Consider the following 19,621-nt stretch of genomic DNA (forward strand, 5'->3'; position numbering starts at 1 on the left):
TGGAGTGTGTTATAAATACAAGTTCTCACCTCAGTGCAGAGTGGTAGCAGTTTGGGAAGGGGGATGCAGTTGTTGTGGAAGCAGTAGAGCGATGGTTTTGGCGCAGAGGAGCAGTGAACAGTGGATTGGAAGGGGCTGCTCCAGGGGTGGAACTGGGACAACTATAATTACTTGCACATCAAATCTGTTTCTTTCTGCTTTTGAAATTTCTGCATGTCTTTTCTTCTGATTGCTAAATAGAGGAGAGTGGAAAGGAGCTTTCCTTTCAAAAAAAGAATATTGGAATGGATGAATATGTTTACAAGAGCGAACATGGGTTTATTTGGGGACTGGGCAAAAACTATGTGTTGATGTGAAGGTGGCACTGCACAGAAACACAACTCACAGATTTAATTTTAGGTGTTATTTGTGGAATCAGTTCTTTGTACCTATACCTTTCTGTGGGCAAGACAGTGTGTCCAGCATTCACTGGATTTATGGCTAAGTCCTTGATGGGTCACAGAAGGCCTGCAGCATATCAAATGGAAAAGAATACAATTTTTTTTAAGAGGAGATTTCTTTCTTTATTAAGAAAACCTAAACAACCAAGGCAGATCTCTTAGAGTAGACTTGGAAACTTGCCCATATATTGGGCTGATTTTTAAAACCAAAAATTTGGTACATCACCAGTGCTTGCACATGCACATGACTTCAGTTACTTTGTATTGGTGTGTTATTTTTTTTGCCCCTCTTACACATCTTGGAGGCAGAAGAACTGTGAGTCCTTGTGTGATGCACTCTTACAGAACCAGATGCATTTCAAGATTTCATTACTCTTTTGAAACAGTTTCAAGAATATGAAATTAATAATTTTATACATGCAAATCAACATATACAATTTGTTTAGAAAAAAGCAGAAATTTAGTGTGTTTTGCCTTATATCATGAACTTAATGTTCTGGACTGGCACTTTTCTGCATTTCATAAATTTGAAGTTCAGCTCTTAGATGGGGAAAAGCTGAAGCAAATCCAGTGTGCTGTAACAATTTAACAATTCTTAAATGCAAAATAGATTTTTTTTTTTTTTTCACTTCTAGCCTTAGATGATGCTGAACTAGCAGTCAAACAGTATTTCTGACATTCGAACTGGAAGCTTCTATTTTCAGTGCATGCACTTGAGACACTAATTGCATGTAATTATGTATTATCATCCCATTTTGCAACAATAAGGAGATTATGCAGCAACTAAAAGTGAATTCAGAAGGTCACTCTAATGTTCTCTATACTAATTTTTTCATGACTAGGGAATTTTTTTTGTAGTCCAAGACCATAGCTATATTCTTCCAAAATGATCCAGAGAATCTTTTTGAAATAGCTTTGGAGTTAGGGTGAGGTGCCTTATATTCACTATGTAAGTCTTACTGTCTGATGTTCTTTACTGGCCTGCTCTATAATTCTGTAATTAAGCTTAAACTAACACTAACTAGATTCTGCCTTTATAACAGTAAGTTTCTGAGATTCTAAGGGTATTTTTTCTCTGTTGATGTGTAATCCTGCACTGTTAAGTCACCATCACTGATTCCATAGATCTGACTCAGATTTTCTGCCCTTGATTCAATAAAAACCTTGTTCTAGGGCAAGTAAAATGTGATTTTTAAAGACAGATTTGATTTTTCTATGTATAGTTCATAAACATCCAACAGAGATTAAGCAGTCTTTAATTGTTTAAAATGAGATTTGATTTGTCTTTAAGATAACTTAATTATTGACAATTGCTCTGTGCATTGTAAAATCACTATATTATGAGGTTTTTGAGGATCTTGTGCCCCTCTGATCATACTGTAGTATTCAAACTGCCAGTACCTAGAGCTTACTCCATTATTTAATCTGCCTTCTATTTGTATTCCCTGTGCTTGTTGCATGCCCTTTTCCTGCAATCTGCATCTCTCCCATCTTATGTGGGACGGAGGTTTCCTTCTCAGAAATCCATTCTGCACTGACTCCTGGGTGCTGGGTTTCCTCTTAACTTGGCACTGTCCTCTGTGATTTCTGATCTGATAAAATCCTTGATCATTTTAACATTCCAACTCACAGAGAAAACTGCACAAATGGAGTTGTACATCAACACAGCCACTGCTTATCTTCTTTCCAGATTCAGGGATGTTTCATCTTTGGGGTTTTTTTTTGGTTTTTTTTTGTTTTTTTTTTTAACTTTGGCTTTTGTAAACTGATGTAGTGACTTGCATATGCTGTGCATTTGTTGCTGTGTAAATCCTTAGTAAAACCCTGCAATGCAATAGAAAATTAGTCAGCAAGCGACAGTGTTCTCTCACCAAGTTTGCTGATGGTACGACCCAGCTGGACAGAATGCTATGCAGCCTGTCTTTGGTGACCCTGCTTTAGCAGTGGAGTTGGACTAGATGATTTCCAGAGGCCCTTTCCAACCCCATCTGTTCTGTGTTTCTGTGATAGTGCTCAATAATTCCCTTGAGACTCCCTCAGCTGAACAATGTTACTTGTTGGCATTTCCTCTGTGAATGTTTCTGCCACTGCACTGAGCTCAGCACCAAACTGCCATGCTGGTTTCAACATTTCTCTGCTCTCATTTGTCTCCAACAGCCACGGTGGAATGTTACAACCCCAGAATGAACGAGTGGAGCTACGTGGCAAAAATGAATGAACCCCACTATGGCCATGCTGGAACCGTGTATGGGGGGTTAATGTATATTTCAGGTAAATCATGCCTGTGATATCATCTCTGTGAAACAATTACTTGTCTAACTTTTTCTGTTTCAGCAGCAGACCTTACAAATTAGTCTGTGGTTTCAGTAGGATTGCCATGGTATCAGTAGTGATACAGTTTCATGTGAAGCCAGTCAAACAGCACACACACTGCAGGCTCTGACAAAATTATTGTAGATAGTATTATGCTTAGTAATTGAATAGCTCCAAATTCCAAAGCAGTTACTCACTTTACCAATCAGAATAAAGTTTTTATATATGTGTAGCCACATATATAAATTTATATTGCGATATAATTAAATATAATATAGTTATAATATCTAATTATAATTGTGTATAACTACTAAATAATTATAACATGTATTATGATATGATATAATGTAGCAATGTAATTAAACACACCCTCCCTATAAATTTTTAATGCATTGGAAATTTTGTTACTTTAAAAAACATTTAGCTTCATTAAGGTAATGGAAAGGGCTAAGTTCCCATGTTAATCACATTGTACAAGTGATATCTGTACTTATACTAGATTTTTATTTGGAATATGCTCAGTCCTATAAGTCACTGAGGCTGTAGTTTCATTACATTATTTTTCTAAATCGATTGTCTGAAAATCAGCTATTAGCTTAATTTTTAAAGAAGATTTAATCTGTCTGTCAGTGATCATTGCAGAGATCACAGGACTATATTTCCTATGGAAATTTTAAAGGATATCCTCTTAAGAACTAAGCTGAAATTCCAGGCAGGAGGTGGGACAAGGTTGCTTACCTGAAAAGAATTAGTGGGGAGATGTGCTGGAGCAGCTTGATTTAGGGGCCCTTTTGCAGTAGACTAGGAGGAATTTGCTTTAGAATTTACTGTAAGGTACAGGTGCTTATTTTACTGTGAGCAAGTCCATTGAGCTCCTAATTGCTGTGCTGTTGTCAGTTGTGTTTTGCCCATTTTGCTTGTTTTACTGCAGGTGGCAGATGCATATGCTGTCTGCTGTGTTTTTTTCATGTAGATCACACAGATTTTTCTTTTCCTTTTGTCCTGAAGTCTCTCTAAATGCTTTTTCAGAGAGCTCTGGAGAAGGTAAATGTAGAGGGGAACCATAGGTAACTATTAACTGAAGAATATTTGAAATCTGTGTCCTCTTTCAGTTCACTTGAAGTTGATGAAAAGAATTTTCTGATGAAAATGCTACTATGTGATATTTAAAATACAGTGGCATAGTATCAAAATTTGAAAGGGAAATGGATTCTTGATGGTGAGAAACAAAACTAGCAAACTGAATAAATGTAAGCAAAGAAATAATTTTGCGAAATAGAAGTATAGGTAACAGGTTTTATTTGTTCTTTTAATCTGCCAGTATCAATTGTGTAATGAGGTGCAGTGTGAGACATGGCTTCTGTCCATATGCCCATTTAAAGGAACAAATGTCATTGGAAAAGGAGTACTTCTGTGATAGTAATCTAAGCTAGAGTGAAGAAATTTTAAAGAAGTTGGGATTCTTTTAGTGAAATGTATTTTTTGTTATTTAATGCTTATTAGGGTAAGCACTACTCTAACATGTGTCTTGTTTCTTTAGGGGGAATTACCCATGATACTTTCCAAAAGGAACTCATGTGTTTTGACCCTGACACAGACAAATGGACTCAGAAAGCTCCGATGACGACAGTCAGAGGTCTGCATTGCATGTGTACTGTAGGAGACAAGCTGTATGTTATTGGTGGAAATCACTTTAGAGGAACAAGTGATTATGATGATGTTCTAAGCTGTGAATATTATTCGCCAACTCTAGACCAGTGGACTCCAATTGCTGCCATGTTACGTGGGCAAAGTGATGTTGGGGTTGCTGTCTTTGAAAATAAAATCTATGTTGTTGGAGGATATTCTTGGAATAACCGGTGCATGGTGGAAATAGTTCAGAAGTATGATCCAGAAAAAGATGAGTGGCATAAAGTATTTGACCTTCCAGAATCCCTTGGTGGCATTCGAGCCTGCACTCTCACTGTTTTCCCTCCGGAGGACAATACAGGGTCACCGTCTAGAGAGTCTCCTCTTTCAGCACCTTAGAACCCTCCCTTGACTCACCATGTCGTAGTAACACCTCTGCACTGCATCATGGGGTCTGTTATTTTTCTTCAGTAGTTTCTGTTAGGCTTAGCCTACAGCATTTCATTCAATTACTGGAAAAAAGAAAAGACTTTGACATTATTTGTGCTGTTTCTTTGGCCTAAAATGTCTCTCAAGTGGTTAACAATAAAAGATGTACTCGCCTGAGCCAAATGTTTAACAAATGAGGGGGTATTGTCTATAAAATGTATGAACTAGGTACGTTATTAATGTTGTATGTTGGGTGTGAGGTACCTTATAGCTTACCTTTGGGAGCCCAGTGAGTCAAATTTGTATTGAACATGTCACTAAATTTCATGTTGAAATCCTTTTTCCTTTCATTTGTGACTGCAGATTACAAGGGTAGGTAGACCACATCCATGTGAACTGTCTGAAGTTTGGCAAGGGGCCTGAGCTACCTCCCTCTTTACACAGAGTATTTTTGACGTATCTGTTTACCCACCTGACTTTGTGGGTGCTTTCAAAGCATAGGAAGTTTCTTAGGCAGAGGGAAGTAATAAAATAATTTTAAAATATTAGCACTGTACAGGAGCGGACCTTGTAGAGGCCGGGAGTTTTTTATAACATATATCGAGTGTTTTACCTGAGTCAGTTGAATGATGCCTCAAACAAAACATCATAAGCATGTTTGTGTTTTTTAATTTGATAGGGTTTTTTTCAGGAATTGGCTTCCGCTTGCATGGGAGCACACACTATTAACAAATGGGGATTCAATGCAGTTGTGTGTTCTGTTGTATGGCTGTACCGAATATGGGTAGTTAAGGGCTAGAAACAGTAACTTAAGCCACTGAATTTGACCAAATGGTTCCATCCGATCAAATTTAATCTACCTTTTCTCCTTTGCTGTTGAGATAACTTGCATAATGTGTTCTCTGTATAGTCTCAGTTAATAAGGTTATTTAGCACAAAGTGCAGCTTCAGTGAGAGAGCTGCTTTTGCTCAGTGAACCTGGACTACCACATTTTACCTTCTTTTGCTCAATAAAACTTTTAACTGCAGTTACCCAGTCTAAGCTACCTCATTGATGTATTTGGTTTTCTTCCTCTGCCTCACTGTCTCCAGGATATGTATTACGTATATCCATGTGGGTAGATGAATTTGCTAGGAAACCAATGCAGAAGTGATCATGAATGGGTATTTTTGACCTACTTTTAAGAAACTATTTTGGTCTGATGTGTTCATTTTATTGTTAGGGACTGATGAAAAAATAGTCTTAATGCTTTTTCCTTGGAGAACTGCTTATGTGTGCAGCCATGCAAATTCACAGAAATCTTTACCTGTCAAAATACAGTGCCCTGCTGACAAACTGCAGCTCTGATTATGCCATTGTGCTTGTTTTGAACTTCCCATCATGTTAAAAGTCATTTTGCTAATGAACACAGTCACAGGGGCATCCTCTGGGGAAAACTGTTTAAACCAGCTTATTGTGTTACCTATTAATAATAACCAAGTAAAGCTTAATAGACTTTTGTTGGGAGCTTGCTATTTGTGTTTTGTCCCTGCTTGTTGCATCAAGCAGCAGGATTACTGCGGTGTTAGTTTTGGAAGTATGGATATTTATTCTTCATGCAGTTTACTAATAATGGTCACTACCAAAATCTACAAGTAAGCTGTAGATTTCATTATTGTTTTGGTTAAAATCAAAAGCACTTCTTCCTCTTTAAAACATTGAAATCTCAATTCCATTTGGCTGTGTGAGGTAGTTGGAGGTGGAATAGTGGCACCATTGGATACCTCTGGAAACTGGCCAGTGAAGATAAATTGATTCATCACCCTAAGAATACTCTTCTTATGCTGTGCAAAGCACTGGATAGAAAAATGTTGCTCTGTCTTTTAAGGATTTGTCAGTCATTTAAGTGTCACACACTACTATTTTTTTTTCCGCTCAAGAGACCATATTTTAGACCCTGCTAGAATTTAAATCCCCTGAAAACCATATGCAGTGTCTCTTTTATTAATTAAACAGAGAAGTACTTGAAGGAATTGCAATACCTTTAGGATAATGTAAATATATCCTGTTCTTTGTGTGCTGGGGATGAGGGACACTGTTTAAAAGTGGGTATCTTCACTGCTATTCTCTGTTTGGAAGAGGCTTAACAAATGGGTTCTGATCATTCTGAGGTGGTTTAAAGCCAGGATGTCAGTTCTGTGTCTGAGCATTGAATAGCCAGGGGCTGGTATATGGCCACAATGTTGAGGGGTTTTTGTTTTCTTTTCTTTTCTTTTTTTTTTTAAAGTGACTCATTATCTGTTCTACATAAAGTGGAAGAATTATTTTTGAACATTTTGTCATCAGTGGATTTAATGTAGTGCTTCAATCAAATTAATCCTTGGGGGTTTTTTTTGCTTTTTTTTTTTAATCCCCCTCTGGATTAAAGTATTTATAATGACATTAGTTAACATTTACTTACTAGGATTGAAAAGCAAACATCAAAGTCTTGCCCAAAACTGCAAACCGATTTTTTCTGTAATGTAGTATAAAAAAATAACTTGATGTCAGTGCATCTTTCTTAACCATAGCATAGGAACCCCTTTCCACCTCTGAATCTACAGGTATAGATATGCACATGGATACAGCAAATACTCATCTCCATTTCCAGTCAGGCTGCCTTTTCATAAATTTTGGATTGTCTCATATTGCAGTTTTAGTACCTAAATCAGAAAAGCATCTGGATAAAAAGCCGTTATAGCTATTTGACTTGGGTGAAATTAAGACTACATGGTGTGCCAGCTGGGAGAGCCACAGGAGCTGTCTGCCCTCTCTCAGTGATGCAGGACACACACTGCAAAATTAATTCAGATTTTGCTTTTTTGGTGCCCAATTAGCAGCAAATGCCAAAAGTGCTCACTTCCATATACAGTTTGCCCAAAGGCTCATCTGATATCCCTGCAAAACTCAGCACTCTGACTCCAGACATCCGAGATGACATTTCCCTTGGTCTGTGTTTTGAGATAGGACAAGGACAATGGGAAGATGACCTGGGAAAATCCAGGTTATGTAAAGTTCATTTGCCCTGTTAACATCAGATAGTTCATCATCTGCACGTATCCATTTTTCTGTGATTCCCCTCCCCTTAGAAAGTTGTAAAGTCCAAGAACCTGGTCCAGGGAAAGCATGAATTCCTGCCAGGATCCAGCCAGTCTTGTGGCTTTTTGGGATAATGGAGCTGTGCTGAAGGGATGAGCACTGGCGCAGCAGAACATGGGTGAGCCTGGCTGTTGCCCTACAGGCCCCTTGGGTGGAAGAATCACTTTACCTGTTCTCAGGACAAAAGTGAGTTGTTTTATTATAAGCAATGCTATTTTTAGGTTGTCCATTCTGTTTCTGAGAGGTAGGATCTCTAAGGAGTAGCATTTTAGTAACAGTCAGAAGCTCAAACCACTAGTCTGGTCCTGTAGTGGAAGAATGATTAATCATGGATTAGGGCAGTTCACATGCAGATAAATAAAGTTCTCCCTAAAGGCTTACAGTCTTAATCTGATGGGCTGGTTGGACATCAAAATATAATTTGATACCACAGCAACACCTGCAGTACAAATATCTGGAGAAGTTTCTAACCAAAGAGTTGGGGATGATCTGATCAGGAAAGATCATAGCACTTTTCTTTGCAAAGTTCATTCTGCCTAGCAGAATTGTTCCTTCTTAATCTGCCCTCCATCTGGTGATCACCTCACCTTTACACTGGTGTCTGAATCTGCTGATCACTGTTTTTTTAATCCTTTGGTTTTGTAGCTGACATTTCTCTTACTTCTGCTCCTGATCAGAACAGATAAAGCTGAGGCTTTTTTAGTGGCACTGTCCTTACATCAAGAGAGAAAATAGTCCATTGTTGATAAATGTATTCATTATTCAGCTTGTGCACTCTTGGAAATATATAAGCAGTTTTAAACTAGTGAAAGGCATGTTCATGTTGCAGGAGTAATGTGTGTCCTGTTTCCTCCTGGCTTGCACCTTACATGGTGTGTGGAGGGTTGTGTGCAGTGGTTACCCAGAGATCTGGAGGGAGAGTCAAGCTCCCATGTGGCACTTTATGCTTTCCATGCTCTGTGAAAGTGTTCTTTTCTTGCACACCGTATGTAGTTTATTGGGTATTTTTTTTCTCTTGTATTTTAGTTTAAATGTGAATAATGATTCTGTGAGTGCAACTGCGGTCAGAAAAAAATAGTCTTAAAGGGCAGAGTTTTACTTTGCTTGATTGATGCCGTTTTTCGTCCCTTGAGTATTGCAGGACCTATTCAGTTGTGAAAAGGTGATTGCAGTTCGAGGGCAAGCTAGGAAATCTGGATGGCTTTCCTCCCTGTCACCAGTTCACACGTTCTTGTTGCCAGTCTTTTACAGGTCATTAAGTGAACTTCTTTTCTCAGTCCATAGGCTCCATATCTTGATGTCCTGCTCTGTTGGACATGCTGTTTACCAACTCTGGGGAAAATGTGGTGTGATGTGTTTTCATGACACGTCTTACTGAAACAACATGGCTTGTTTCTTTCAGGAATTCCACCATCAGTGACACACAGGAGTCCTCCAGGATTCTTTAATGTCCTGGTAATTTGTATAGATGATGTAGCCCAGATTATGTGGGAGTGGTGCTACAGCAGGAGCCGTAAGTGGCTGACATTCCTGAGGGGATAATCTCCTACTATATGTATTGGCTAGTGTGCTGGTTTTTCCCCCATCTTTTATTTATTGCTGCTGTTTGAGTTTTTAACTTTTTATTCATGAAATGAGTAATGCCTCTCTGAGTCTGCAGTGGGAGCAGAAGGTTCAGGTGGCTCTTTCAGAGTCAGAGCTTCATGCTGTCAGGCTATCCACATGGTTATTAAACCCTTTCTGTTTGAAGCTCTGTGTCCTAAGTGTTAAGGAGAAATCGTTCTGCAATGTGAGAAGACCTCAGATGAAAAATGTGTTTGGGACTGGAACAGAAATCCATATTGTTTTAGAATCTTTTTGTCATGGTTTAGAGGTTAGTTTGGACTTTGAGCTCTCACAGAACGAATAGGGAGTGATATATATATATATATGTAATTTTTTAAAAAATAACTTATAGTTGGCTTAAATGAGTCAAAGCTCATTTGTTTGTACCTGCTTGCACTCTTGGCTGGCCTGTTGCCATATTCTCCCTCAGACCAAGGCATTTTGTGCTGTCTGGCATCTGTTTCCTTGTGTAAGAGCACCTCCTGTCTTCCCTGCTGCCTGTTGATTGAGTTCCAAAATAAATCTGAGCTTGGATTCTTACATCTAAGGTACCTGTGGAGCTGTGGACTGAGGACCATGGCTTTGATATTTAATTCCCCACCAGCCCCTCACTGCTTTTCAAGATGTTCCCAAACCCAGCCAAAATCTGTGTGCAGGAGGCAAATCTCTCAGGCTGAAAATTTTAGTAGCCTGGGCATCTAAAGACCACCAGAGTGTCCTCGTCCCCTTTGCAAGGAGAGATGTGCACGCTGAGTGCTCTGAAAGGGGGCAGACACGGGAACCCCTTGGGTAACCATACTTTCTGTTGGCCTTTGATTCTGCTCTTTCTCCTGTGCCCAGATGGAGATCATGGGAGGGAAGGTTGGGGTTGGGTCACGTTTTCCAGCTCTCAGTAGAGAGCAGGTTTGTTTATTCTCATCTGTCTGCACAACACTGCAGGAAAAAGAACTGTAGGAATATTTCAGATTTTAAACATTATTTCACAGAACTATATTCATTAATAAAGAAAAAATTAGTCTGTTTTAACCTGTGTTCCTCATAACCAGGATTGTTCCAAAATACTTGGCTTCTGTTGAATTAACAACTTTGCCTTGACCTCCCTTGTTCAATGTTACTGTAAAAAAACAAAATGCTTGGTTTCTTTCCATGTGTTTTTCATTGCTTGTAACCTTTTCTTAGAAATGTGGAAATGATTTTCCTTACATGTTTTATGCACCGAAATAAACACACCGCTGATCACCTGAGTCCCCTCCCCATGTTTCTTACTCAGTGCCTGCCACTGTATCTTTCCATATTTTTACCGAAAAGTTTGACAGCTGTCAACAAATACCACCGCAGAGTCATAAAATTCCTGCTGATGGGTTTAGCTGGGGTAAAGAGGGGTAATCTCTTTTCTTAAACACTTCTGGAAAAAAATTGCTTTGAAGAACAGGCCTGCCCTGTTTGATACATTTAAATGCAAATCGTTCTGGCCTGTGGTTAACTTCAGTTTTGGATATTTGACTCTTTCAGCTACATAATTGCGAGGGGTGCCTATAGTAGCTGTTTATAGAGTGTGTATTCCCTGCTGGTATATGGATGAGGCACTAGGTGCTGAGGTTTCCTCGGCCCCTGCCTGCGAGGTTCCCTTCCTACCCAGGAAGACTCACTGGGACTGATGTTCTTCCATCTTCAGGGAACAACCTTGTGTGACTAAAAAACCTCCACCAGGGTCAGGAGCAGTGAACTTGGACGGAAAATCAAAGCAGTTTCCTAATTGCAGTTAAAGCACAGCCCATGTTTCCAGAAAGGGAAGAAGAGAGAGCTGCTGGCCCTTAGGCGTGTTTTGTCAGGAGCTGAGGATATTGGTAATGAAAGTATTGTTGCTGCAAATAAAGACAATAAAATAAATCCCTACATCTGTCCCCAAAACAGGGAGAGATTGCTTCTGTTGATATACCATCCTATTAATATTTGACTTTGTGTGTATACAGGATGTCTCAAGTGCTCATATCACATAAGTGATGCCCTAGTTCCTGTAAGTCACAGTGTTTTCTACCTAGTCAATTCTGAATAATGTTTTAAAATTATATAGAATATTAGAGGATAGACTTTCCTGGTTTTCTTCCCTAAACCTTTTTAAAAGAGATTTTATGTATCTAGTTATTTCAGCATTACTGCATTTAGTCAAACCCAGGAAACATGAAATGTCATGTTTTGGTTCATCATTCAGATATTTTTGGAGTTTCTGCTTCCCCTTTTCACTTTACAGTTTTAAGGAAGGAATTTTTCTTCTTGTGGCAAGAAGAAACAAAGGAAACAACAGATGCAACTGAATGATAGTGTCTGCTGTCAGCAGCCATTTGGGACAATTTTTTGATTTACAATCCTGTAAAATTTATCTTGTGTAATAACCCAGGAGGTTTCCATTTGGCCTGCAGTGACACAGTGCTGGGAAAGGAAAAACCAAACATCTTTGCATTATTCCCTGCTCTGTGGCTTTTGTCTCACACCACAGAATAACAATGTGCACTTGCCTGTGCTGAGGCACTGGAGGTCCAAATGCCATCCCTGCTCCTGTTGGGGGGATGGATCCAGTCCCCACGGTGCCAGAGCTGCCCAGAGCCAGGGGCCATTTGTGGCCACCTCTGCCCCAGCTGGGCTCCAGCCCATGGCTCTGGGAGGCTGAAGGGATGGAGTGTGACTTTGGGAAGGCAGGTGCTGCTGTGCCCCACTGAGCAGGGACCAGCAGGGCTCCACTGTGGACAGCAGAGCCATAAAAATGCCTTCATCCAGCTGCATGGAGGAAGCATTTTATCTTTGATTGTTCATCAGAATACTTTGAATCTCGGCTCTCCAAAGCACAGGACAAATTTGAGCTGCAATCATTGCATGTAGAGGTCACTAGGAGCATGTCTGAGCGATCTCATCTAGTTTTAGCACTCATCAGCCACTGATTTTGGAGAGAGTGGGGATTCCTTCGCCCCCACCCCCAGTTTTCTGCCAAGGCCCTAAATATTTCTCAGACATTTTGTGAGTCTGATTCCAGGCAGGCTGGGCTATGCAGAGGTTTAAGTAGTTAGGGACATGACTGAGACCGCTCCATGTCACCAAGCATGTGCCCTGTACTTAGGGATGCTGATGAGAAAAGAGCTGTGACCTTGTTTGCTCTCCCGATCCTTACTTCTTCCCCAAAGAAAACCCACCCTCATTGTAAAACCAACATTTTCATTAGACCAGGCATCAGATTGGGAGTTTTAAAAGATGACTCTCATTCTTCATCTCACTCTTCATTTTTGCTGTCTTTTCGAAATTAAGATGAATTATTTTGTCTTAACATCGTGTGGCATGAGAGACCAAGGCCATTAAACAAACAGATGCAGCTTGGAACTTAGGGTTACAGCAGAAACTATGCTTCTTAAAGAATCACATTTCATTTTCCTCTTCCATATTTATATACTTATAAATGTGGACTTTCTGGAATTTAGATAACTTGATAGAGATGACATGTGCCATATGGTCTTTAGGACAAATTCCAGCTTCATTAACAGTTCACTGACTGAAAGCAATAGCACTTAGTCTTTCGTGTAGTCTAAAATGAGCTTGTCAATTAGCAACCAAACTAAAAATTACTGGAGTTCCTTTTTACAAAAGCCTCTGCTCTGAGCCTTCTCCCTACACCCCACGTAGAGCTGATTTTGCAGCATCAAAACATTACATCCTGTTACTGACCTATTGTTACTGCTTTGCCGCTGGAAATGGGTCAGGATTAAGCAGAAGAATCTCAATCTGTGTGATGCAAATATGAAAGCTAAGACACAAGTGAAACCTCTCTATTGCTAAATCTTATGGGCACAGTGCAGTGAGTAGAGGGAGGGACCTGTGGAAGAAGGCCTGAATGTTGTAGCAGGTCGGCAAAACCACTGTCCTGAGAGCTAGAGTGCCATGAACCTGCATGGAGAGGAGATGTCCAGCAGGCTGACTCCTCAGCTTCCCAGTAACCAGCACTGCCATTTGCTCAGATTCTGGATGGGGATGTGGGGAGAGCAGGACTGGAGTCTGGGAGGGGCACCCTTGGCCTGGCTTACCCAGGGCCTGGGTCTTGGTCAGAGGGTATGACACATCTTTATTTTCCAAGTTATATTTGCTGAAGGAAGACTTTTCTTTTTTCTGTTTCTTTTCTAAGCCACCTGGGATGCCTGTATTCCCTTACACATAAAATGGGAACAAATAATTTATTACATTCTTCTGAAGCCGGTTATCAGCTAAGGTTTGAAAAACTTGTTTTTTCCAACTGTTTATTGATATTACTTCTTGATTTTTCTCAAAAGCCCTAACATCAGGTGATCTGCCTGAAGGAGGATGGGGGGTCAGGTGACATTTTTGATGTCAACAGCAAAGACTGCTGTCAAGTGGCTCTATTGGCCACCCATGGAAGGCACAGGAGAACCTCATGACCACTGGTTATTTTATGAAAACAGCTCTTGAGCTGCTGCAAGTAACTGAGTTCATCACAAGAGTAAGGGAATGAAAGCCTGCTGTGATCAAGTATCTAGTGAAGGCCACCCCTCCTGGCTCTGAACCCATCCCTGTTGGTTAATGCCTCTGCAAAATGCTGTGCAAGGCTTCCATAATGGGAACCATCAGCCCCTGAACCCACTGTGCTCTTCCTGCTGAAGGTGGGATGTCCCTTGTTCAGCTCCTAGTTTCTCCTCTCTAACTGTGGACTTTATCCATGTGATTTGACAGCCTTCAGTGAAAACGCTTCACCGGAGTAGTAAGTAAAGGCATCTGCAGAGGCTTGTGACCCCATTGTCTGCAGATCCTGGACAGCACATTCTCAGATGTGTGGTACTGGGGGGTGGATATTGGATGGCCTTGTGTGCCTCTCAAAACTGGGGAGTAATATTTTGGAAAGACCCCATCGAACTAATAGAGCTTCTTCTCTGGATGTGTTACCTCTTGCTTGATTGTGGGGGGTGGTTTTGACAAGCCAAAGCATTGTAATGTAAAGACCCTGGCAAGAGAGACCACAGGTATCTGAATTCGCCAACACCAGAAATGCTCATTTGGGTTTGTTAGACAGTTCCTCAGTTTTCTCTTTGCCCTCCCAGTCCTGACCGCTTTGCTTGGAAAACACACAGATTCTTCCATGTCTGACAGTGCTGGATACTGGAGGAGAGAGTTTCCCCACAGGCAGCTCTGCTCCGCAGCTCAGAGCAGCTGTGGGACTCTGCTCCTCTTCCCATAGCACTTCTGAGGTGGCACCAAGAACAAGGTCACAGCACACAAGCTGAACTTCAAAAATTATTTTAGTAACTCTGCTAATGATAGTGGAGCAGAGCTGGAAATGTTCCTGTCTGAAAGAGATGTGCTGCAGAAAGCCACCTACTTCTTCTCTGTAATTCAACAGAAACTGGGTTTGCTCCTAAGTGCAGCCCATTTTGAAACCAACCCTTGTGTGGTCTTGTGGGGGTTAATGCCCCTCTCCACTGGCAGATGGAAACACCCAGGGCTGTTGGGGATGATGGAGTGTACAGAGGAGCTTGCAGGCCCCTCTCGTGTTGTCTGCTGTGCTGTCTGCTCTGTATTTAGGTTGTCTTGTCTTGCTAATCACATCACATCTGTCAGCTCTCTGTGGCTAGAAACAAATTGTAAACAAGACGTCAAGGTGGAGTGGGATGAATTGCTTTAAAAAGGGGACAAAAAAAATTAAACCATCTTGAATGGCTAAAAAAAAATTTGAATGGGTAAATAGCAGCTGAATGTTCCTTTTGAAAATTATTTTTAGAGAGTATTTTATCATAGCTAATGGATGATGGTTTATACATGAACAGTTGGTTGTAAAGATGTGCAGTGGCAAATCTAAAACAGTTTCATTCCTTCTAAAAGCCCGTAGCAGGTGCTTTACCACTTCTCCACCATTAAGACTCTGGGAAGGGCTGCAGCAGTTTAGTAGCAACTTCTTCTTGCAAACAGTACAACCCCACCAACCAACATCAGCAGCATTTGCCCTGTTCACACCTTGCAGAATGTCTGATATTTCTGTTCTTCATTTACCAGGTTTGCCGAGTAGCAGGACTCTGGTAATATGATCACAGACAATATAAGAGGGAATATGTCCTGTAGGCACAGAGGAAAGATTTATAGTTTACTTATTCAGTAAAAGTTACTTTGGTTACTAATTAGAACTAACTTTATTTACTTAGAGTTTCTATCACCAATAATTGTGTGTTCTCAGCTGAAAAAAGTGATGAACAAGAAGGATGTAACAGAGGAACTGTTTGCCCACAGCTGAAGAAGATGCGATGTTAAATACTCAGATGCTACGGTTTATGTTTATATAAGGTCCATTTTCCTTCAAGCGCCTGTGAAAGATGTGGAACCAGGTGAAATGTTTCTGTGTGGGTCACAGATTAGATTTATGTGTCTTGATGAAAAGTTATTTCAAATAATTTTAGGCTTAGAAAACAAACCTGGAGCATGTTCCCAGCATTACTATAGGCATATGAATAGGTTCTGGTTGTGGACATCACAAAGTAGGGAGTGAAGAGTTTTCACCAAAAAAATTTGATAAAATTACAGGTAAAATGAGTTTTATGAAAGCTAGAATGATTTTTAAAGAAATTTTAGGAAAAATACTGCTTTCAGCCTTTGAGCCTGTTCGGAAGGTTCTTAGGTTTTGCTGCTGAAGGATGGTGAAGGCCAGGGAAGGACTCAGGTCTTTAAATGCCCTTTGGAAAAGCTGCTGGTAGCTGAGAGGTTTATCCCTCTCTTGGGCACAGCTTCCTCCAGGCAGGGGAGAATCTCTCCTGCAGGCTCTGCTTCCTGCTGTGACAGGAGCTGGATTCAGCAATTTTGGTTTGTCTCTGGTGTTACCAGCTGGTCCTCACTGAGCTGTGCTTTTGGGTTGGGTGATAGAGATGGAGAAAGGAGATCCTGACCAGCCCTGTGACCAGCATGCCCACGGGAAATGCTTTGTATAGTTTTAAGAATTTCCAGTTGCTTGCCTTAACCCTTCTGTAAGCATGTTTTTTTAGCAAATTGAGCCTTTATTTGGAAGGACAATTCATGGCTCCTACTGCATCTCACAGGCTGGAGAACTTCTGTAGGAGTGATATGACAGTGTTGAAAAAATTCAACAAGAAACTGCCTGTAATTCAGGGTCAGCATCTTGTGACGAAGAGACATTGGAGGGCTGTGGCTTGAACAAGAACTGAACCTGACACAGGTGTAGAGCTCTTCAGTGACGTGGTGGGTCCAGGTGGCACAACCCTGCCAGGTCAGTGTAGCTCCTGTCCAGGACCTCCAAGACGTGCCATGGAGGGAATAAAAGACCGTAGCTGTGGGTACGATGCATGGTCTGAGTACAGGGAGATAAAAATATATATAAATTAGGGGCTAATTTATACCTGCACAAGATTGTTGCTGGGTTTTGCATGTAGTGGTCTGGTGGTTCTTTTGTGTTCTCACAAGAAAATAACTGACTGTTCTGGCTGTTTTCACCTCTCAGAAAGGCAGAAAGTCATCGTTTAGTTTCTTTGATGTATTTTTCATGTGTATTAGTCTGTGCTGTTGTATTAAATAAAAGTATCCATGATTTGTTAATGAGAATCACTGTATTCCCAGGGACAAACCAAGAGTATTTTTAGCAAGGGGATAGACTAACGAGGTCACTGAGAGGATATGTGGTTGAACTTACTATTGCTATTTAATATACAGACATTTTGCAAAGGATTAGACATTGTAAATCCAGTGGCCTTCCCAAGTAGGGTAACTATCACTTTGAAATTATATTTAATTGTCCACTCTTGACTTTTATGTCATTTAGTGTGTCTAGGCATGCTATTAGTGACTTACGTCAGGAAAGGCCTGCTGTGACCTTACAATACACAAACCTCTAGACAGTTCCTCTTTATCCTTCTCTCTGGGCAGTCTGTTGTTCAGGAATAAAGGCTTGGCATAAAGGAAAATAAAATTTAGCTGAACCAGTGGGGGAGGGAGGGGCAAAATCAAAGACAATTTTTATGTGTAGAAGAGCCCTTGAGGCTGATGGTTTTGGAATACCTGGATGTGTCTGATACCCTGGAGCCCCCTAAGCTCAGGATCCAACCCATCTCAGACAAGGTTCTGAAGCTGCCATTGTAGAAATGAACCTGCTTTAAGGCCAACAGATCTCTGGGGAAAAAAACAACCCAGGAATGGAGATTAAAATACTCTCTTAAAAATAATTAAGCCCAGAGGTTTAGCAGTAACTGCAAAATGGGTTAATTCCCAATTGGAGTTGCTTCTCACTAAGCATCTGATGGCGTGAGAGCTGACACACAGCACTCCCGTCAAACTGCACTAAATGAACTCCTGATGGCTTTTCTCCTCCAGCAGGATTAAACCTGCCTCCCCCAAATTAAAGCTGTCTTTTTTCATGTAAGGAGTGTAGCAGCAGAACCTGCTGGCGTGGTGAGCAAGCTGATCAGATGACTAATGGCCCTCGGTCATGGAAATGATGCTTGAGGGCTGGTTGCAAATGCTCATCTACCTACAGCAGAAGGACCACCAGAGCCCAGGAGCACCATGGCCTGGCATTCCAAAGAGTGAGGCCTCAGTATCCCAGCTTTCCCTGGGAGGAACAGCTCTGTTCCTCTGAGGCTCCAGTCCTAGGGGAAGAGGCTGCAATTAAAGCACCCATCCCTGTCCATAGGGAGCAAGAGTCCCAGCTCTGGGAGAGAGTGGAACGTGAAGACCACTGGCATGGCTGACTCAAGGCAGCAATCCACCACAGCTGCCATCACGAGGGGCACAAGCAAAGGGAGAAAAGTCACCAGGAGCATGAGTTTTAAATAATGTCAATACATTCTCAAGGTGAGAGTTTGCTTTATTTAATTGCTCCGGGGCTCCGGTGGTCCTTTTGCTTATGGTGAATGCACATGTCATTGCTAATCAATTGGTAAATACCAGTCCTATGATTTTTTTTTTTTTTGTATCTGCACAGGCACAGGCTGCTCCTCTGCAGCTGCTAGCTTGGATGGAGGCTGGGACTTCAGCAGGAAAAATGATGCACTGCCCAAGTTGCTCTTCAGGTAGCTCATGGGTACACATTAAATCATGAAAATCCCAGCAAGCTTCCAGCTCAAGCAATGCCTGTGGAGAAAGTGCCATGACCAGTCATCCATCATTGTGCAGGGTTTTGCTAGGATAATTTAAATTCTTCTTCTTCAGGTGAGATGACCAGAGCTCATGAGAGGGATGGTGTGAGCAGGGTCACGTGCTGCCTGCAGCTGGGAGAGCTGACCCAGCTGTGCAGCTCCACAGTGGGAGACAAGATTGAGTCTGCCTAGGTGGGAAGGAGAAAACAGAACACGTTAGAAATCTAAAAAAGTGAAGGGAAAAGAAGAGCACTAACAGAAGAAAGGGAGCATTCAACAAAAGGGAAAGATGTGCAGGAGAAAAGGTTCTTTGATATCTTTCCAAGAATGTCTCAGGGGATGGACACATGGCAGCATGCCCTCTGCCTTCAGATGCTCCCCCTCTGGCATGGCAGCAGCTCCCAAATCATGCTTTGCAGAGTCTCATTGGTCTGGGATTTCTGATCTGTGTGTTGGCAATATTAGGGAGGACAACCACTGTGGGCACACAGTGGGCAGACTGCACCTTCTCAGTGCTGGAACTGGGAGTAGAGCTGAGCCCTCTGGTTGCCTCTCGTTCCCTCTGGTCTCTGCACTTGCTGTAGTTGAGAATCTGAAACCTCAGGTCACAGTGATATTATCGTAGGCAACAAAAAGTAATAATAAAGAAAATAAATCTATGTCAAAATCCATAGTTCTAATTACTCATATGCAGTATGCCACCCTAGAACTGTAATTTCCAATTTCATCTTTTCTGGCTGACCACACATATGAATTCATTCAAGTAGCAAGGAAGGAATCAAGTGTTAATTTTATAAAAAGGAAAGACTACTAAAGATTTAAATTAGATTTTTAAATTAAGCATAAACCTCTAAAAAGTCTTTCAGAGTGTTCCCAGCTTCTCTCGTTGATCATTCCCTACAGCAATAAAACAAAATGGCATGAAGTGTCTGGCAAAATGCCGAGGCACTATCCCCGTGCAGCAG

General features: G+C 41.1%; 1 protein-coding gene across 12 annotated transcripts in view; it reads left to right on the plus strand.

Moving 5' to 3' along the window:
- Window positions 1–5,839, plus strand: part of KLHL13 (kelch like family member 13) — a 78,761-nt gene extending 72,922 nt beyond the window's left edge. For all 12 annotated transcript variants that reach the window (XM_066182057.1, XM_066182051.1, XM_066182055.1 and 9 more), the window contains 2 exons: window positions 2,598–2,711; window positions 4,294–5,839. In XM_066182057.1, the coding sequence (XP_066038154.1) occupies window positions 2,598–2,711; window positions 4,294–4,781 (602 nt within the window). In that variant the 3' untranslated portion in view covers window positions 4,782–5,839. The remainder of the gene's footprint in view (window positions 1–2,597; window positions 2,712–4,293) is intronic.
- The last annotated feature ends 13,782 nt before the right edge of the window (window positions 5,840–19,621 follow it).

This window comes from Chamaea fasciata, unplaced genomic scaffold (genome assembly GCF_029207755.1).
Source record: "Chamaea fasciata isolate MVZ Bird 193981 ecotype frontalis unplaced genomic scaffold, bChaFas1.0.hap1 SCAF_4, whole genome shotgun sequence".
Lineage (NCBI taxonomy): Eukaryota > Metazoa > Chordata > Aves > Passeriformes > Sylviidae > Chamaea > Chamaea fasciata.